Here is an 18643-nt window from a genome sequence, read left to right on the forward strand (position 1 = left end):
AAACTCTAACGGGGGAGCTAAATTATTTTGTAATAATGGAGAGCAAAGTGGAGGAGAAATTGTTGAAGTTAAACACAAAAAAGAACCTGAGATGGATGGGATCTATCCAGTTATATTGAAGGAGATGGCAAGGGAAGTAAGCAAATCATTAGCCATAATTATGAAAGCATCCTCAGATTCAGAGGAACTCCCCTTGGACTGAAGATCTGCAAATGTATCCCCAATTCACAAAGGGGGTTCAAAGGGTGAAACAAATAATTATATATCCATTAGTTTAACTTCTATTTCAGGGAAAATAATGGAGTCACTGGTTAAAGAAGTGTTGCAGGAGCATCTAAATAAGACTGCAGTAATAGTTCAGACAGCATGGGTTTAAGGGGAGATCTTGTCTGACCAATTTGATTGGATACTACAACGTGGTCACAAAGGAACTGGATGCAAAAAATAATTTTGATATCATATACTTAGATTTCAGGAAAGTTTTTGATACCATCGCACATGGAAGACTGCTGTATAAATTGAAGCGGTATGGCATTAAAGGCAAATTGCTACAGTGGATAAAGGGATCGTTGAGTGGGAGACAGAAGAGAATGGTAATAAATGACTAATGTTATAGAATATCTACAAGCAGTCGCAGATTTGCTACCTACTGCAAATATCGTAGTGTGTGCTGATGTCAAATGCCAGTCAGCCTTATAGCATAGCCAAACAGAACACAGAGTAGGCACACACATACAATGGCCAAATATTATCAGATTATATAGCCATCTCTCCCTTTCAAGTACTAAACCAAACAATCTACCAACTTTTAGCACTACCATATGGGAGAGTGATACTGCTAAAACATTGATGTCACTGTTGCTACCAATTCAATAGCTTATAAAATTACAGACTGGTGTGTCCAGCCAGCCTGGACCACATCAGATTATAGAGCTATCACCTCCATATTTAAGTGACAGTTACAAACAGGCCAAAAGTCCCTTTTAATATCTAATATAAAAAAGGCAAACTGACAGGTCTTCACAGAACTTACAGCAGATGGGCTGCAAAATCAGGAAAATGATTGGTCTAGCTCGAAAACAAATGTAGCCCAGATTAGCAAGCACTGATTATGGCAACATCTAACAAAAACAGCAAACCTGTCTATCCAACGGAAAACACCGAGGAAGCAGGAAGTCCCCTGGTGGTGCTCTGAACTGACGTTACTTAGGAGAAGAGTGTGCGAGGCAAGGAAACACTTTCAAAGAGCCAGAACATCTTGACCACAAAATGAGGTGGATGCCCTGAGAGGTTCTTATAGAACAGGGATGGTGAGCCCATGGCACACGTGCCCAAAGTAGCACGCATAAAAATTTTTTGGGCATGCGGAATTCAGAGCATTGCTCAGATTAAGCAATTAACCAAAAAAATTTCAAACTTCAAAACAACATCACTCCAGGAATCCCAACTTGAGTTGTGACCTGCACACGCCCATTCTCTCTGCCAGACATGTAGTAACGTCACACTATTCAGTAAATAGCTGTATTCATGCAGTGATTTGTTTGAAGTAGGAGTAGTGAGACGTACTGACAAAACTGTGTGATTAAATGTCTTGAAGATTGAATTCCAAGAGGCATGCGAGCGCAATTTTTAGAAGGTTTAGCCAATTTTGGCACACCCCCTTAAAAAGGTTCACCACACCTGTTATTGAATTTCTCAGGAATCAGAATACAGCCCTCATTAGAGACAAGAAAAAAGAATCCTGGAGATTAACAATATGAAAGAAAATACAGATTATGACAATGCCAATATAGAACCTCTGTCCACTACCGAAAAATTAGAAATAGCATTAGCTAAAACAGAACAATAAATGCCCAGGTTTTAACCTCTTAGAGGTTGAAATAATCAAAAACTAGCAGAAATAGCACCTAACAAATTAATAGACTAAGACTAATACAACTACTGCCTGACAGAGGAAATATTCCCAAAAATATGTAAAAAAGCTGCCTTAAGACTAATTCTTAAAAATCCTGAAAAACCCTCTACTGATCCTAAATCATATAGACCAATAGCCCTATTCCCTGTAATAGGGAAAATATGTGAAATATTAATATATAATATATAACAGATTATCTCAATACTACATGGAAGCATTGAGATAATCTGTTTATTTGAAAGGATTACTTTCAAATAATCAGTATGGTTTTAAGCAGGGCAACTATATGGAGAATGCCATGCACCACTTACTGTTAAAAACACAGAGGATAGTATATGTTGGCAATTTCTATAGACTTTGCTGGGGCATTTGACTCAATCTGGTGGCCTAGTGTCCTTAGGAAACTCCGCAAGACAAATTCCCCACAAAATCTCTATAAGGCAATTAACAGCTACCTTAAAGACAGAAGTATCTCAGTATGCACAAGGTTTCAGGAATTGACATGTCCAGTGAATAAAGGTTGCCTGGCCCTTTCTTCTGGGTGAATTTCTGGCCTTGGATACGGACTCGATAAAAAGCCTAGCCTTTGCAGATGACTTGATTTTCCTTGTAAAAAGTAATGCATAACATATGAGTGGTTGTAGAGTAAAGAACAAACACAGCCTTCTTGAAGATGCAGGAGTGGGCAAAAACTGAACATGCTCAGGATATCACATGAAAAAAGTAAATCCATACATTTGAAAGGAAACCTAAGGAGACCCCCTCAAATTAATTTAATGGAAAAACGATAAAAATGGATTCATAACTAAAATACCTACTGTTGTTTTGGACTAAAAATTAGCTGTTTATCCTGATTCGGCGTGATTGCCAAAAAAAAAAAAAAAAAAGGTAAGAAATTATGGAGGCATGATTTTGAGCCCCTAGTCAGACAAGCAGACTAGGGGCTCAAAAGAATGACCCCCGACAATCATATACCTGTTGTTGTTGTTGTTGTTGTTTTAGTTTTTAGGAGCATTAGCAACTAAGGCTATATTGCTCCGAGATATGCGGTGGTCATTCCCTGACCTTTCCGCATCCTCCGTATTTGGTGGTGACAGGCTCGAACCCCGGTCTAATCAAGAAGCGTGTGCTACGCACTGCTGCTCCTTCCCACCTGGCTACGGAGGCGCCATATACCTGTTGTCATATACCTATGGAGCTGGTGCGTGGTTCACCCATAGTAAGAAACAGGAACAAATTAGAATCAAAACAGAGAACAATACTGTGCACTATTACCAGAGCTCTCCCACTTTACCTGGAAGTAGCCAAAAGAGGCTTGTATTAAGAGACTTAAAAAGGGCATATCCCCCAGAATTTCTGGGGATAGCCCCTGATACAGCCAACACCATCAAGGGTGAAAGAAAGAAAATAGCCACAAAGCTCCATCAGCAATTAGCATTAATAGAGCATATGATGCAAGAAAGCAAGCTTATATAGTAGAAGCCAAAAAACTTTGGACATCCAAACATCCATCCTTCACTCCAAATGTTTGTCTAGTTCTGCTTGAACTTATTTAAGTTGCTTACCTCCACTACAACAGCTGGAAGTTTGTTCCAACTATCAACCACCCGCTGGCTTAAGGCGAATTTCCACATATCTATTCTATAATTGTCTTTATTAATTTGAATTTATGCCCCCTCAGGTGAGTAATCTGAGCAAGAGGAAGAATCCCATTAGCAATGAGCTTATTCAATCCATTCAAGGCTTTATACACCACAATTAGATCACCTTGCAGGTGCCTAGTCTGTAGAAGCTGCAATTTGCAGAATGTCTTCCTGGTGTGGAAGTTACCAACCCACAAGTTCAGTCAATATCTGGAAAGTTAAAATCTCCCCATTACACGACATTCTGATTTACTGGCCCACTCTATTTCTCTGCACAACTGCTCATTATACTCATCAGATTCATTAGGCCTATAACACACACCTACTTTCATTTTCCCTTTCCCAGTGCTTACGTCATACCACATTGATTAAATATTGCATTGTCCACCAATGTCAATTGGATACATTTCCTTAGATTTTATGTGTTTCTTAACTAACAGCATAACCCCTGCTCCCTTGCTGTCCTGTCTATCCTTTCTGCACTGTTTATATCCGTGTGGCACCTTGCCTCTGATATCCCAACAATATCTGCTTTTGATGTCTTGACCAGCACTTCAAATTCATCAAATTTATTTACTATACTCCTAGCAATGGTGTACATGCAAGTATACATACACCTATTGTTACTCTTAAAGAGAGTGCGCTGATTCTCTTTAAAAATTACAGCTGTGAATTACAGGCACCAAAAAGGCGATAAGTGTTGGTCGCTTTATTTATATAATTGTTATTTTATATTGTACTTTATAAGTAGCCTTATAGTTCTAGTTACGCTGGTTATTTTTTTTTTTAAATTTAGATAAGAGTTTTTGTATATTACTACTTAATATACATGAAACCATTGTTTTGTTCGAATCTTGCAGCATTGTTTTTGTATAGAGAGTGGTAGGGAATTCAAATTTTTAATTGTGGTTAGGTAGCTCTAAGGTAAAATTATATAGCGTAAAATGCATCACTGCATTTAGGATTCTATTAGATAGTGTAGAATTGACAATCAATTAATTAAATTTATTGATCTTATTAATTTAAAATATCATGCCCCAGATTAGAGCAGCAAAGCAAGGGGCACAAAAGGGCAGGAGTGCTGTGACTCGGAGGAGAACTGAGGGGGGGCAATTCTCCAACACATCACAGCCTAAAAAAAATGTGCAACTTGTGAAATGTTTGCCGAACTCTTTGACACAGAACATGATCTAGCCAAGGAGAATGTCTTCGTGTGTGCCAGGTGCAGAGAGTGTCTAGAAATTAGGCGTCAACTCAGCATTCTAATGGGCGTTTATGACAGCTTGAGGTGTAGGGTCGATGCCCTCGAAGAAATTAATGAGGGGCCCGTCAAGCTCTCAGCTGCCCGCCTCAGTGCCAGAGCTCACTCCTGTGCATCAGGCAACACAGCAGAATTTTCTCCAAGGCAAAATGCGCTGGTCCCAAGGAACTAGTTATTGTTGGTGACTCTGTTGTCAGGGAGATGGGTAATATATTCTATAAAAAAGGGTAGATGGAATAGGACCAGGGTATGTCTGCCAGGAGCAAAAGTTGATGACGTTGTGAAGCATATATCATCTTTTAAGGACACAAAGGGTGATACTGTTGTACACGGTGGCACTATTGACATTAAGTGTAAGAGATCTGCAAATTTACTTAACAAGTACAGGTCAATGTTGCAAAACAGTCGTGAATTAGGGTCAAATTTGAAAGTGTCTGAAATTCTGCCCGGACACGATAGGAGGGAGTACATGATGAGAGCCTTGTCAATCAATTCGGTCCTGGAGGGAATGTGCAAGGCTCATGGGGTAGAATTTTTTTCAGCGTGATCTGTGCTTGTTAACAGGAGAGATTGCTTCTTCAAGTATGGGATACACTTAAATAGAAAGGGTGCAAGAATATTTGCTGATGCTATCGAGGCAGAGTTAGGTGGGTCGGAAAACTGCTAGCTTGGGTGGGGGATTCACAGACTAAAAGGTTAAAAGTAGTCACAGGCAGAAGTGAAGGTGATTCTTGCACTACTACTATTAGAATATGCAGCGGCCTAGAGCGAGGGGTGCCGAGGGTTTCAGGGACTGATGGCAGTCATTGGGAAACAGGTGGGTATATAGGATGTGTTAGGGTAACTAAGAATAAGAATAGGTGCATGTATACCAATGCTAGGAGTATAGTAAATAAATTTGATTAATTTGAAGTGTTGGTCAAGACATCAAAGGTGGATATCGTTGGGATATCAGGGACGCGGTGTCACAGATATTAGGAATGCAGAATTGGAATTTGGGGAGTACAATGTGTACAGAAAGGATAAACAGGATAGGAAGGGAGGAGAGGTTATGCTGTTAATTAAGAAAAACATAAAATCAAAAGAAGTGCATCCAGTTAATATAGATGGACAGTGCACTGTTGAGTCAGATTGGTGTGACATAAGCACTGCAAAAGCAAAAATAAAGTAGGAGTGTGTTATAGGCTTAATGATGCGAATGAGTACAATGAACAATTGTACAGAGAAATAGAGTGGGCTAGTAAATCAGAATAATTTATAATGGGGGATTTTAACTTCCCAGATTACTGGAACTTGTGGATTGGTCACTCGCACACTAGTAAGACTTTTGTGAATTTAATGGATGATTGTTTTCTGCAGCAGCATGTTCGAGAAGCAACCAGAGAGGGTAATACTCTTGATCTGGTTATCAGCAGTGATCATTTGTGTATTAGGAATTTGCAGATAAAGGAACCACTAGGTGACAGTGATCACAGTGTACTGATGTGGGATTTACTTAAAGATATAATTACCATCAGGGGTAAAGGAACGGGTTTTTGCTTCTGTAAAGGTGACTACAGTAGTCTCAGACAGTTTTTAAATTCTGTACAGTGGAATCAACTGATGATGTTACCAACAGCAACTTCTAAGTGGGAAACATTCAAGGAATTGATCGTGTAAGCTACTAAACGTTTCATACCTATCAAGAAATATTGTTCAAGACCTAAATTGTTGTCAAATGAACTAATGAGACTTGTGACAGAGAAGAAAAATGCATGGGATGCATATATATTATCAGCCGATACAGAAGCCTATGGCAGATATAAGTTAGTCTGTAATCAAGTCACAAAGGAGATTAGGCAAGCGAAAGCAGATTACGAGAAATCTTTGGCAAAGGATGCTAAGAAAAACAGCAATGACTTCTTTACTTATATAAACTCTAGAAGGAAGGGGATGAATCAGATTGGTCCACATGGATATTGATGGTTCAACTGCTGATGATCCTGCTTAGATATATGGTAATCTGAAGGATATTTTGCATCTGCATTCACACATGAGGAGTTATTAAGGGAGGAAAATGCTGGACGTTTATCAAACTGTAACAGGGTGCATAATGATTTTGTAATAACCGAGGGCAAAGTGTGGGATAAATTCTTGAGGTTAAACATAAGAAAGGCACCTGGGGTGGATAGGATCTATCCAGTTATATTAAAGGAGGTGGCAAAGAAAGTAAGCAAACCCTTAGCCATAATTATGAGAGAATCCTTGGAATCAGGGAAAGTCCCCATGGACTGGAGATGGGCAAATGTATCCCCAATTCACAAAGGGGGGGGGGGGGATCGAAGGATGACACGAGTAATTACAGACCAGTTAGTTTAACTTCTGTTCCGGGTAAAATAATGGAGTCACTGGTTAAAGATGCATTGCAGGATCATCTAGACAAGACTGCAGCAATAATTCAAACACAGCATGGGTTTGTTGGTTTGTTTGTTATTTGATTTTTAGGAGCATTAGCAACTAAGACCATATTGCTCCAGGGACAGGAGGTGATCATTCCCTGACCTTGTCACATCCTCCGTATTTGGTGGTCACGGGCTCGAACCCCAGTATAATCAAGAAGTGTGTGCTATGCACTGCTGCTCCTGCCTACCTGGCTATGGAGGCGCCATGGTTTTGTCAAGGGAAAGTCTTGTCTGACAAATTTTATTGGATATTATGATGTCTTTACAAAGGAACTGAATGCAAAAAATAATTTTGATATCATATACTTGGATTTCAGGAAAGCTTTTGGCACTGTTGTGTACTAGAATACTGTACAAATTGGAGCAGACTGGTATTAAGGGTAAGTTAAGTTGCTACAATGGATAAATGGATGGTTGAGTGGGAGAAGACAGAGGGTGGTAATCAATGGGCGCTGCTCTTCATGGACTAATGTTATTAGTGGAGTACCACAGAGTTCGGTGCTGGGTCCACTGTTGTTTTGTATATTTATCAATGATATTGATGAAGGTATGTAAAGCTTTGTGTCGAAGTTTGCAGATGATACAAAGGTTGGCAGGGTTGCTAATGACAGTCAGTCCTCGTATAACACGTGTTTACACTACACAAATTCGATCATACATGATTTATAAATAGGGGAACGATATCGTATATAACACGAACCGAATTCGCTTATGCACGATTCGCCTTTGTGTTTACAAGAAATGGCAGTCGAACGCGGAATCACCCCAACTGAACGCAACACGATAGGAATGAAGAGAAGATTCTGAAAATGTATTTATGTTTTTTTTTTATATCAGTGAAGGGGAAACACATTTCACCATAATAAGGTAAAAACCCACACAATTTCAGCTATTGGTATTATCGCAAATGCAATTAGATTGAGTTTACTACCAGTTTATAACCGATTCAACTGGAAATTGTTTTTATTGTTTTATGGTAGTAACCCCCAGAAATGTGCTTTAGTAAAATGTGAGGTGTTAATAGTGTATCTCTGCCTTTACAGTGTTGTTTATTCAATTTCTACATGCGCGCGCAGCTTTGTTTATGTGTATCAAGTGTGTCTCCTCATTTTGTAATTGTGCTTTATTCCCTAAAAATGAGTAAAATACTTAAAAGGTGTGAAAAGAAAGTGTCCTGGTGAAGACATTGCAGATTCAGAGAGAAAAAGAAAAGCAATATCGATAAACAGAGGCAGACTGGGTCAAAAATTCTTACCCAGAAAAATTTGTAGTGGCCTCATACTATGGTTTATGGCAAAATCACACCGGCCTCCAGCCCACCGGAGTTTCCCCAGTAAGGCTTATGGCCAGTCCGCCTCTGTCGATAGAGAAAAAATATGAAATTGTGAAACGCTTTGAGCGAAATGAAAGACCATGTGATATTGCACGTGCTACAGGCCTAAATGAGTCAACGCTGAGAATTAGAAAGATGCATAAAAATAACTTTCATAGCAGGAACAACTCAAAGTATAATTAAAATCCATTAGATCAAGACACAAAGAAGTGGAAGAGATGGAACGGCTGTCATCTGTTTGGATAGAAAATCAAACAAAAAACAAGTTTGCTTACAATAGAAGCAAAAGCATTAGCAATATTTTATTACGTAATAGTCATAATAAAATACGTATTTTATTACGATAATTTATTGTGTTTGGTAATGTTTTGGTTAGAAATGTGTGTTCAATCTTGGGTGGTCGGCACCTAACCCTATTTTTCCCATAGGGCCTGTTGTTTATATTGCACGAGGGTTTCTAGGAACACAACTATCGTGCTATACGAGGACTGACTGTACGCTGCTGCAATAGGATCTAGAAATTTTGGGAAGATGGGCTGAGAAGTGGCAACTGAAATTTAACATTGACAAATGCAAAATACTGCATTTGGCTAGAAGTAACCCCAGAGGAACGTACCACCTCTGAGGTACTACACTTAGGGTGGTAGAAAATGAAAAAGTCCTGGGAGTAACTGTGCAGTCAGATATGAAGTTTTCTGAGCAATGCAGACAGGCTGCCAGAGCAGGTCATGGGGTTTTGTCAATGATATACAGGAATTCTGCTAGCAGGAAAAAGGAGGTTGATTGTCCCTCTGTATAAGGCAATGGTTGGGCCATGCCTTGAGCACTGTGTACAGGTCTGGAGGCCTCATTTTAGGAAGGATGTAGATTTGCTTGAGCGTGTACAGAGAAGGGCAACAAGTTTGGTGAGGGAAATTTTTTTTTTTTTTTTTTTTGTAGTTGTTGGCGCATCGGCTTCTGTAGCCATAATGCACCTCCCAAGGTTTTTGCAGTGCTTTGATCCAAGCCCGAGGCAGGATTCGAACCCGCGACCTTTGGGTTGCCAGGCAGGCACTTTACCCACCTGGCTAGCCCGGTCGGCGGTGAGGGAAATGAATGGATCCTCTTACCAAGGGAGGCTTATGTTCTGCGAACTGCAGCGGTGGAGACTAAGCACCTGTGATGTGATCTGATTGAGGGGTATAAGGCCTTGAATGCGTTGAGCACGCTGAATTTTGATGGGATTCTTCCACTTGTTCAGATTATGAACCTAAAGGGGCATAAATTCAAATTGAGGAAAGACATCTGTAGAATAGATGTGTGGAAATTCGCCTTTAGCCAGCGGATAGTTAATTGCTGGAACAAACTTCCATTTGTCGTTGTGGAAGTTGATAAGTTAAATAAATATGAGGAATTGGACAAACATTTAGAGGGAATGTTTGTGTGAATTTTTTTTTTTTTTTTTTTGGCTGATGCCACAAACTCATACTCTTGCATCACATGCCATGATTACTATTACTTAGTTACTCTAGCAGGACCCATGGATTTACTTGTTCCATAATGACTCCCATCAATCCTTGAAATTCCCAGTACCTCGCTTTGCAGGCGGTTGCTCATTCCAATAGAAACAGTGCAAGAATCACTTTCACCTCTGCCTGTGTCTACCATTAATCTATTAGTCTGTGAATCCCCCCCCCCCAAGCTAGCAATTTTCTGACCCACATAACGCTGCCTCGAAAGCATCAGCAAATATTCTTGCACCCTTTCTATTTAAGTGTGTCCCATCTCTGTAGAAACACTCTCCTGTTAACAGGAGACATGGTGAGAAAAATTCTATCCCATGAACATTGCCCAATCTTTCCAGGGCTGAATTGATTGACAAGGTTCTCATGATATATTCCCCTCCTATCATGTCTGGGAAGAATTGCAGGCACTTTCAAATTAACCCTGACTTCTGACTTTTTTTCAACATTGACCTATACTTCTTAAGTAAAACTGCAATCTCCTATTCTTAAAGTCATTAGTGTCAATGTGTACTACAATATCACATTTTGTGCCCTTAAAAGATGATATCTGCTCTACAGAGTCATCAACTTTTGCCCTGGCAGACACACTGGTCCTATTCCACCTATCCTTTTTGCACAATATATTTACCATCTCCCTGACAATAGTCACTGATAATAACTAGCTCCTTTGGGAGCAGAGCATTCTGCCCTGAAAGTTGCCACTGTGTTGCCTGATGATCAAGTGCAAGCTCTGGCATTGATGTGGGCAACTGAAAGCTTGATGGATTCCCCAATTTAAGTCCTTCGAGGGCTTAAGTCCTTAGTCTACCCTGTCCTTCAAGCTCTCATAAAGGCCCATCACTGCTTACATCAAAGACATCCCCCCCAGCAACATCATGTCCTGTCCCAGAAAGGTCTGCAAACATTTCACAAGCTGCACATTTCTTTAGGCTGTGATGCGTTGATGAATCGCCCCCTTCGGTTCTCCCCTGAGCCATAGCACTCCTGCTACTTTGTGTACATTGCTTTGCTCCTCTAGTCTGGGGCATGATTTCTATTTAAATACAATTAAATACAATACAATAATTAACAATGAAAATTAATAAGGTTAATAAATTTAATTGATTAATTTACTGTACAATACTATACTAAGCTAATGCAGTAATTATATAGTTTTACGTTGTACCTTAGCTATCAAATTCAAGATATACCTTATCAAGTAACGATCACAATGCTAAATTAGTTATATCCTTAGCTAAATACTAAAGATATATATGCCCAAAAAGTGATTAAAAACTTCGAAATACTTATTTATTACAATTAAAACCCTACTATTCTTCTACGCTACTGATTACGCTATGATATTCCAGCCAAAACACCAATACGATGTAAGAGTAGAGAGTTGTAACTTACAAAGTCACTAGCTAAATTTTAAAAAAATATTCTAACGAATGCTACTAAGCCTATTTAATCTACTTTGTAAAACAAGTTAATACGCTAATTAATCAAAAATACAATAAAATTTCAGTGAAAACTTATCAGCTTGCAGCATCCACAGAAGTCTATGTCTTCACCAAGCAACATCTGGAGGCCAATCCCTAATCATGCTAAAGAAGAGCAAAATTCTGTGGGGAAAAAACTGAAAGACAATCTAAAACTACTCTATGATTCTTTCAAACATTAGTTGCTGGTATAAACCACTACTCAAGGACACTAGTTTGAAGACTATATTTAAGGTATGTATATTCACACATTTCCAAAAATAAAAATACCTCAAGGAATTTTTTTTTTAAATACACTAGAAATCAATTAGCTTTGTCAATATCAAAACAGAGTTCTTTATTTAAATCAAATGCATTTAAAAAGAAAGGTCAAATAAACAGATAATTTAATAGGACATACCACTTCACGCAGTACTTGAACAAATACATCAATATTCCAAGTGAGAACTTGTGTGCCTTCAGTTTTCTCTTTATTTTCATTCCACCCGCTGATATTATTGCTTGAATCTATATTCTAAGAGAATAAAAATAAAAATGAGTTCATAGATAAATATTTACAACTTAAAGGTATAATTCTTCCTTGGGATAAAAAAAAAAAAATATATATATATATATATATATATATATATATGGCCTTTTGTCTGTTTCTCTAAAATGCAAAACCGGCCTTTTATTTCATGACATAACACCAAAAACACCAACTCAAAATATTTTATATATCGTTATTCTCCTTATATAATTTAGTTTATGGTTATGCCATACATTACCAAAAGAAACATAAAAGGAATAAAAATATTGGATAGTTCAATAGAAGACAAAACAAAGTGAAGAGGTAAAATTATTTATATCGATAACTATGTAGTTAGTGAAAGACCTCTCAGTGGCAACTCGGTAATTGACGAACTGGCAACCTCCTAGTGATTCGCATCACAGGCCTCAAAGCTTCTTAAGAAAGAACTGTATAACATTTTAAAGAAAATGTATGCATTGCCTTTTCTAGTTAAGGAAAATAATAATGAATTATATATTAAAGTAAATACAGTGGATTCCGGTTATTTGGGCCACCGGTTAATCGGGGCAGACATTTATTTCGGGTAAATCTTAAAAAACAGAAACCAATCCAGAAAATAGCCAGGGTTTACTTTGCTTAATTGGGACAACATGTTGTTTAATCGGGGCAGGAGACTGCAGCACTGGAGATTACCCTATGATTGTCTCCGACCATACCACATGGTTTGGTCGGATTTCTAGAGGTCACAACCATAAAACAATAAAAACAATTAGCAGTCACCTGTTTATTGGGCTTTTCTGTTAGTGCAACCTATCATAAATGGATAGTAAACTTGGTCCTTGAGGTTGTCACAGACATTCTCTCAGATAGGCCAGACAAGCTGTACTTGCTACCTGGGAGTCTAAAACGCTGATGGAACTGATATTCGGGTGACACTCAAGTCAAGTGGACCCAATTTCGGCGAAATCCGGACGGTCTGTGATAGCCAAATCTTCTGCTTGCACCTTCACGATGGTGGGACTGTTAGTAATCCTGGGTATAACCTCCATGCACAAGTACATGGTGGGTAACCACCCAGGTGTGAACCAACGTAAGCAGGGGTCGAGGTGTGGCACCCACACCACATGGAGGAATGCCGCCCCCCTCTATGTTACCAGGCAGTACTAGGTGATAGATGACTCTCATCAACCGGTGAAATACCACCACTTTGCTTATTGGAGGCTTCAAGTGGTGGAACCCATGTTTAGTCTCTAGAGCTAAGTTCTGGTCAAACCTTCCCTATCTCTTCCATCATGCAGTAAGATTGATGACTTTTGAGGTTATGACGAACGTCATGGCGAGATCCAAACTTCCTTACATTTCGAGGGTACAGCTCTAAAACGGTGTTCGCAGGCCGGCCGCTAGTTAGTACACCAGACTGAACCTATTGGTAACTCTCTAGGAGGCTTCCGGATCAGCTAGTGTATAATCTTGCTACCTCTACTCTGCCAGATAGTGAATGGAGAGATTCCAAGTAGTGTGTATGCGGGGAGCATTGTCGAGGCCACATTATGTCAAGGATCTGGGTATATTCTTACCACGTGTATGCCATATCCAAAAATTTCATTACTTCATACAGCATGTTCCCCACCCCCATTTCTTTTCTTACTATTGAATACACCATGAATTGTCAAACTAATAGAGCAAGCTTATCTGCGAAAATATCTAAACCTCCCAAGCACTTCCTAATTCATTTCACAAATATACGTAGTCTCAATTCTAATCTCAACGATGTCCATTTCCACTTGCAGTCTGCCAAACCCCATGTACTTTTTCTGACAGAATCTCAGTTATCGGTTGATTCAACTACTGCTCATCTCAGATGCCCAAATTATTCGCTGTATGATTCCTTTCGCCTCAAAGGTGGTATTTGTACATATGTATGTTCTGATATTCCCTGTCAGAGACTTTGCAATTTGGAATCTCCTCTCTTTGATCTTCTCTGGCTTAAAATCTCTCTACCTCATTGTGTCAAATTCATCTGTTGTCTCTACCGTTCTCCCAGCTCCACTAATCACTTGGAGCTCTTTGACTTCCTCTCTTTGCAACTTGACTTTCTCCAGCCCAACTTTCCTAACAGTGAGGTAATTTTCCTTGGTGATTTTAACGTTCACAACTCCAGCTGGCTTCCGTTTTCTAGTCACACCGACCCAGCAAGTCGAGATGCTGAGGCTTTTGCAATTACTAATGACCTAGCACAGATTGTTCATTTACCTAAAAGAATACCGGACAATCCTAATCATACAGACAATACGCTTGAACTATTTCTCAGAAACAACCCTTCTAAGTACACGGTCGAAGTGAGAGCTCCTTTAGGCACTTCAGATCACAACTTGGTGATTGTCTCTTCTCCAATGGAACCTTTACCTCATGGCTATTCCCAACCTCATGTTGTTTGGCATTATAAGAATGCAAAATGGGATGACCTGCGAGACTTCTTTTCTTCTTTTCCTTGGTCAGATTACTGTTTGAAAACTTCTGATATCAACGTTTGCTCAGATCGTGTCAGTGAAATTATTCTTGCAGGAATGGAATCCTTTATCCCACACTCCACTTTAAAATCTCGTCCTTTATCTAAACCTTGGTTTTCCAATAAATGTGCTAAGGCTTTTCAAGAGAAGAATGTTGCATATCATAATTGGCTTGTTTCTAATTCTTCAGTTTCATTTTCTGCCTACACCAAAGCTCGCAACAATTGTAAAGCAGTTATTAATCAGTCCAAACTAGAGTTTGAACAGGCTAAGAGTAGAAAACTTGCTTCTTGCCCTAATAGTAGCCGAGCATTCTGGTCTCTTGTCAAAGCTATTGGTCGCAACTTTTGCCCATCTCTGCTCCCACCTCTGTCCAAACCAGATGGTTCTGTTCTCACTTCAGCCAAGGATAAAGCTGACCTGCTAGCATCCCATTTTTCTTTCAGCTCATGTATTAATGATCTTGGTAAAACACCTCCCACCATTCCCAACACGCTCCATTCAATGCTTCCTGTGGTCTTCCGTCAAAAGGATATCAGAAGGATTTTGATGAATCTTGATGCTTTTTGATTTTGATTTGATTTTTTATGGCGCATTGGCAGCTAAGGCCATAATGCGCCAAGTAAAATTTTAAAAAGGCTACTAAACATTTTGGTAGCCAAAGCTACCACGTCAAGCAATTAATTATTGTCAAAAGATACAAAGTAAAAGTATAAAAAAGTATAAACCTTAGATTCTTGTATAAAAATTAATAGATTGTAAAAAGTTAAAAACGTCGGACATATTGTCTCTGTCACCTATTATCTGACTGAGTGTAAATGGCTCAGTCAAATTATTAAAAGCATTAAAACATAAGCGACGTGCTTCTATAAAAACAGGACATTCTATAAAAAGATGGCTAACGGTTAAAATAACGTTACACCTCTCGCACATATGTGGGTCATCTGCCCTCAGCAAATAGGAATGTGTTAGATGACTATGACCTATGCGGAGCCAAGCAAGAACAACTTCCTCTCTTCGGACCCTGCGTAGACTGGACTGCCATTGCGAAATTACAGGCTTTATGTGATGTAGTTTATTTGTGGCCTGTCCGTGCCAAGAATCTTGCCATTGGGAATATAATTTAGAGCGTATTATTTGCCTGTAGTCTGTATAGGGGACTGGCAGGCAATGATTACCCAGGGAAATGGCTGATTTGGCAGCGGTATCAGCTAATTCATTTCCCTGGATCCCAATGTGGCTTGGGATCCAGCAAAATCGAATATCAAATTCTAATTCCATGAGAGAAAAAAGAATCTGCCGGATCCTGGACAGGATCGGATGAGGGTTACACCTCACCGATACTACAGCCTGTAACACGCTTAATGAATCGCAATAAATCATATACCTCTGGTAGTCGCGATTTTTAATGTGATCTAGGGCTGTTTGTATTGCATGCAACTCTGCAGTATAAATGCTAGTTTCCTGTGGGATCTTATAGGATAATGTTTTGTGAGGGAACACAACAGCAGATCCCACATAGCATTCTAACTTTGAGCCATCTGTATAGACAGGCAGAAAGTCTGAATACTGCTGTCTTTGAAATGTGATGCAAAGAGTTGCTGGTAGACAGATGGTGGTGTAGTAGCCTTCTCCCAGATCTTAAGGGAGAAGTCGCAAGTTGGAAAATAAGCATGCCAGGGTGGAAAGAATTGCCTTGGTGACTGGGCAACGTTGTCTACCGTCAAGTTTAGCTCATTCAGCAGCCCTTGAATCCGAATACCAAAAGGTTTGTTGGCAGTCCGACGGGTGTTGTAGAGGTTTTCCCAGCACGGCTCAAAAACGGATGGCCACGTGGGATGATCGGGCAGGGATTTTAATTTGAAGGCGTACTCTAAGGACAACTGCTTACGTCGAAGAGACAGAGATGGTTCATTTGCTTCAACGTAAAGGCTTTGGACAGGAGATGTGCGAAATGCTCCAGTGGCTGTCCAGATCGCTTGATGGTGGATTGGATCTAACCACCGAAGTGCACTATCTCTAGCAGAACCATAAACCTGAGACCCATAGTCGAGTTTGGAACGGACAAGTGCTCGGTAAAGACGAAGAAGGGTATAACGATCTGCGCCCCATGAAGTTGATGAAAGGGCACGAAGGATGTTAAGCCCTTTGACACATCTTGTCCTCAGCTGACGAATATGTTGTAAAAATGTCAGCTTTTTGTCGAAAATAAGTCCAAGGAATTTGAATTCTGCTACAACTGGGATGTTATTTTGCCCAAGCCTTAATTCTGGGTCAGGATGAAGATTACGTTTGCGACAGAAGTGTACACAAACAGTCTTCTGTGATGAAAATCTGAACCCATTAGCCAAAGACCAAGCTGTAAGATGGTCAATAGTTTTCTGCAGTTGCCTTTCAATGACCCTCATATTGCATGAATGACAAAATATAGCAAAGTCATCAACATAGAGGGCATTGTTTACAGTGGGTGGAAGTTGTTCTGCGATAGTTTATTTTGATTGTGAAAAGCGTGACACTTAGAACGGATCCTTGTGGGACTCCCTCTTCCTGAGAGAAAACTCGAGAGGGGGTGGATCCTAAACGGACTTGAAATTGGCAATTCGAAAGAAAGTTTTTAATAAAAACAGGAAGGTTACCTCTAAGACCCAAAGTTATAGAGGTCTTTTAAAATCCCAAATCGCCAGGCTGTGTCGTACGCTTTTTCAATATCAAAGAAAACTGCTACCAAATGCTCGGATTTAATAAAAGCATCACGAATGGACGTTTCCAATTAGATTAAATGATCCAGAGTGGATCGATTTCTTCGGAAGCCGCACTGTGTCCTGGAAAGCAGACCATTTGTTTCTAAATACCATACGAGGCGTGCATTAACCATTCTTTCCAGGACTTTGCACAAACAGCTTGTCAGAGCAATAGGACGATAGTTACTTGGATTGCTAGGGTCTTTTCCTGGTTTTGGGAAAGCAAGGACGATAGCCCTTTGCCAGGAATCCGGAAATTGTTTGTGAATAAAAATTCTGTTAAACAGAATTAAAAGGTGATCCTTAGATTGTGGTGAGAGGTGTTTTAGCATTTCGTAGTGGATGTCATCGGGCCCCACAGCACTTGCATGCGTGAGAGAGAGTGCTGCATTTAACTCTTCCTGTAAAAAGGGCTTGTTATACGATTCAAGCCCTTTTGAAGAGAAGTTCAGTGGGTTTTTTTCAATTTTCTTTTTCAGGGCCAAAAAATCTGCGGGAAAAGATGTTATTGCAGAGATTTTTGCAAATGTTTCCCCTAAAGTATTTGCAACTGCAGTTCGATCTGCAATTGGACATCAGTTGTGCTTGAGGATCACTGAAGGGCATGGTGAATATTTTCCCTTCATTTTCCGGATCTTATCCCAGACTACTCTTGGGCTAGCAGCCTGAGTTATGGAAGATGTAAAACAAATCCAAGATTTCCTTTGGCTCTGACATCGTACATTACGCGCTTTCGCACGTGCACGTTTGAATGATATTAAATTTTCAGTTGTGGGATATCGGCGGAATATCCCCCACGCTTTGTTTTGTGCTTTTTTTGCTGCCGTGCATTCTGAATTCCACCAAGGTTTGGGAAATAGTGGGAATCGGCTGGACGATTTTGGGATTGCAATTGCAGCTGCTTGGACAATCGTTTCTGTGACATACATGACTGCTTCATTGATTGGCTCCTGACTGACTGTAGCGATGTCAAGGTTTGCCAGATATTGAAAAGCATTCCAGTCAGCCTGATCAATCTTCCACCGCAGTAAACTAAATGGCAGACAGGGTCTACCACTAGGTAGGGTTGTTATCACGGGGAAGTGATCGCTTCCATATGGATTTTCTTCTACCTCCCAAGTAAGTGAAGGAAGGAGAGAAGGGGAGCAGATAGAAAGATCAATGGCAGAGAATGTACGGGTAGGCATGTGGAAGAAGGTGTTTGTTCCCACATTTAAGAGGGAGAGGTCATTGTCAGTGAGCATATGCTCTATGACTCGTCCCCTTCGATTGATGTTAGCACCACCCCACAGAGTATTATGT

General features: G+C 39.8%; 1 protein-coding gene across 6 annotated transcripts in view; it reads right to left on the minus strand.

Moving 5' to 3' along the window:
* Positions 1-18643, minus strand: part of Not1 (CCR4-NOT transcription complex subunit 1) — a 710948-nt gene that overhangs the window by 554449 nt on the left and 137856 nt on the right. For all 6 annotated transcript variants that reach the window (XM_090381951.1, XM_090381950.1, XM_090381952.1 and 3 more), the window contains one exon: positions 11980-12093. In XM_090381951.1, coding sequence (XP_090238077.1) covers positions 11980-12093 — 114 coding nt within the window. The remainder of the gene's footprint in view (positions 1-11979; positions 12094-18643) is intronic.

Source organism: Mastigoproctus giganteus, chromosome 9 (genome assembly GCF_048544385.1).
Source record: "Mastigoproctus giganteus isolate SK-2022 chromosome 9, ASM4854438v1, whole genome shotgun sequence".
Lineage (NCBI taxonomy): Eukaryota > Metazoa > Arthropoda > Arachnida > Uropygi > Thelyphonidae > Mastigoproctus > Mastigoproctus giganteus.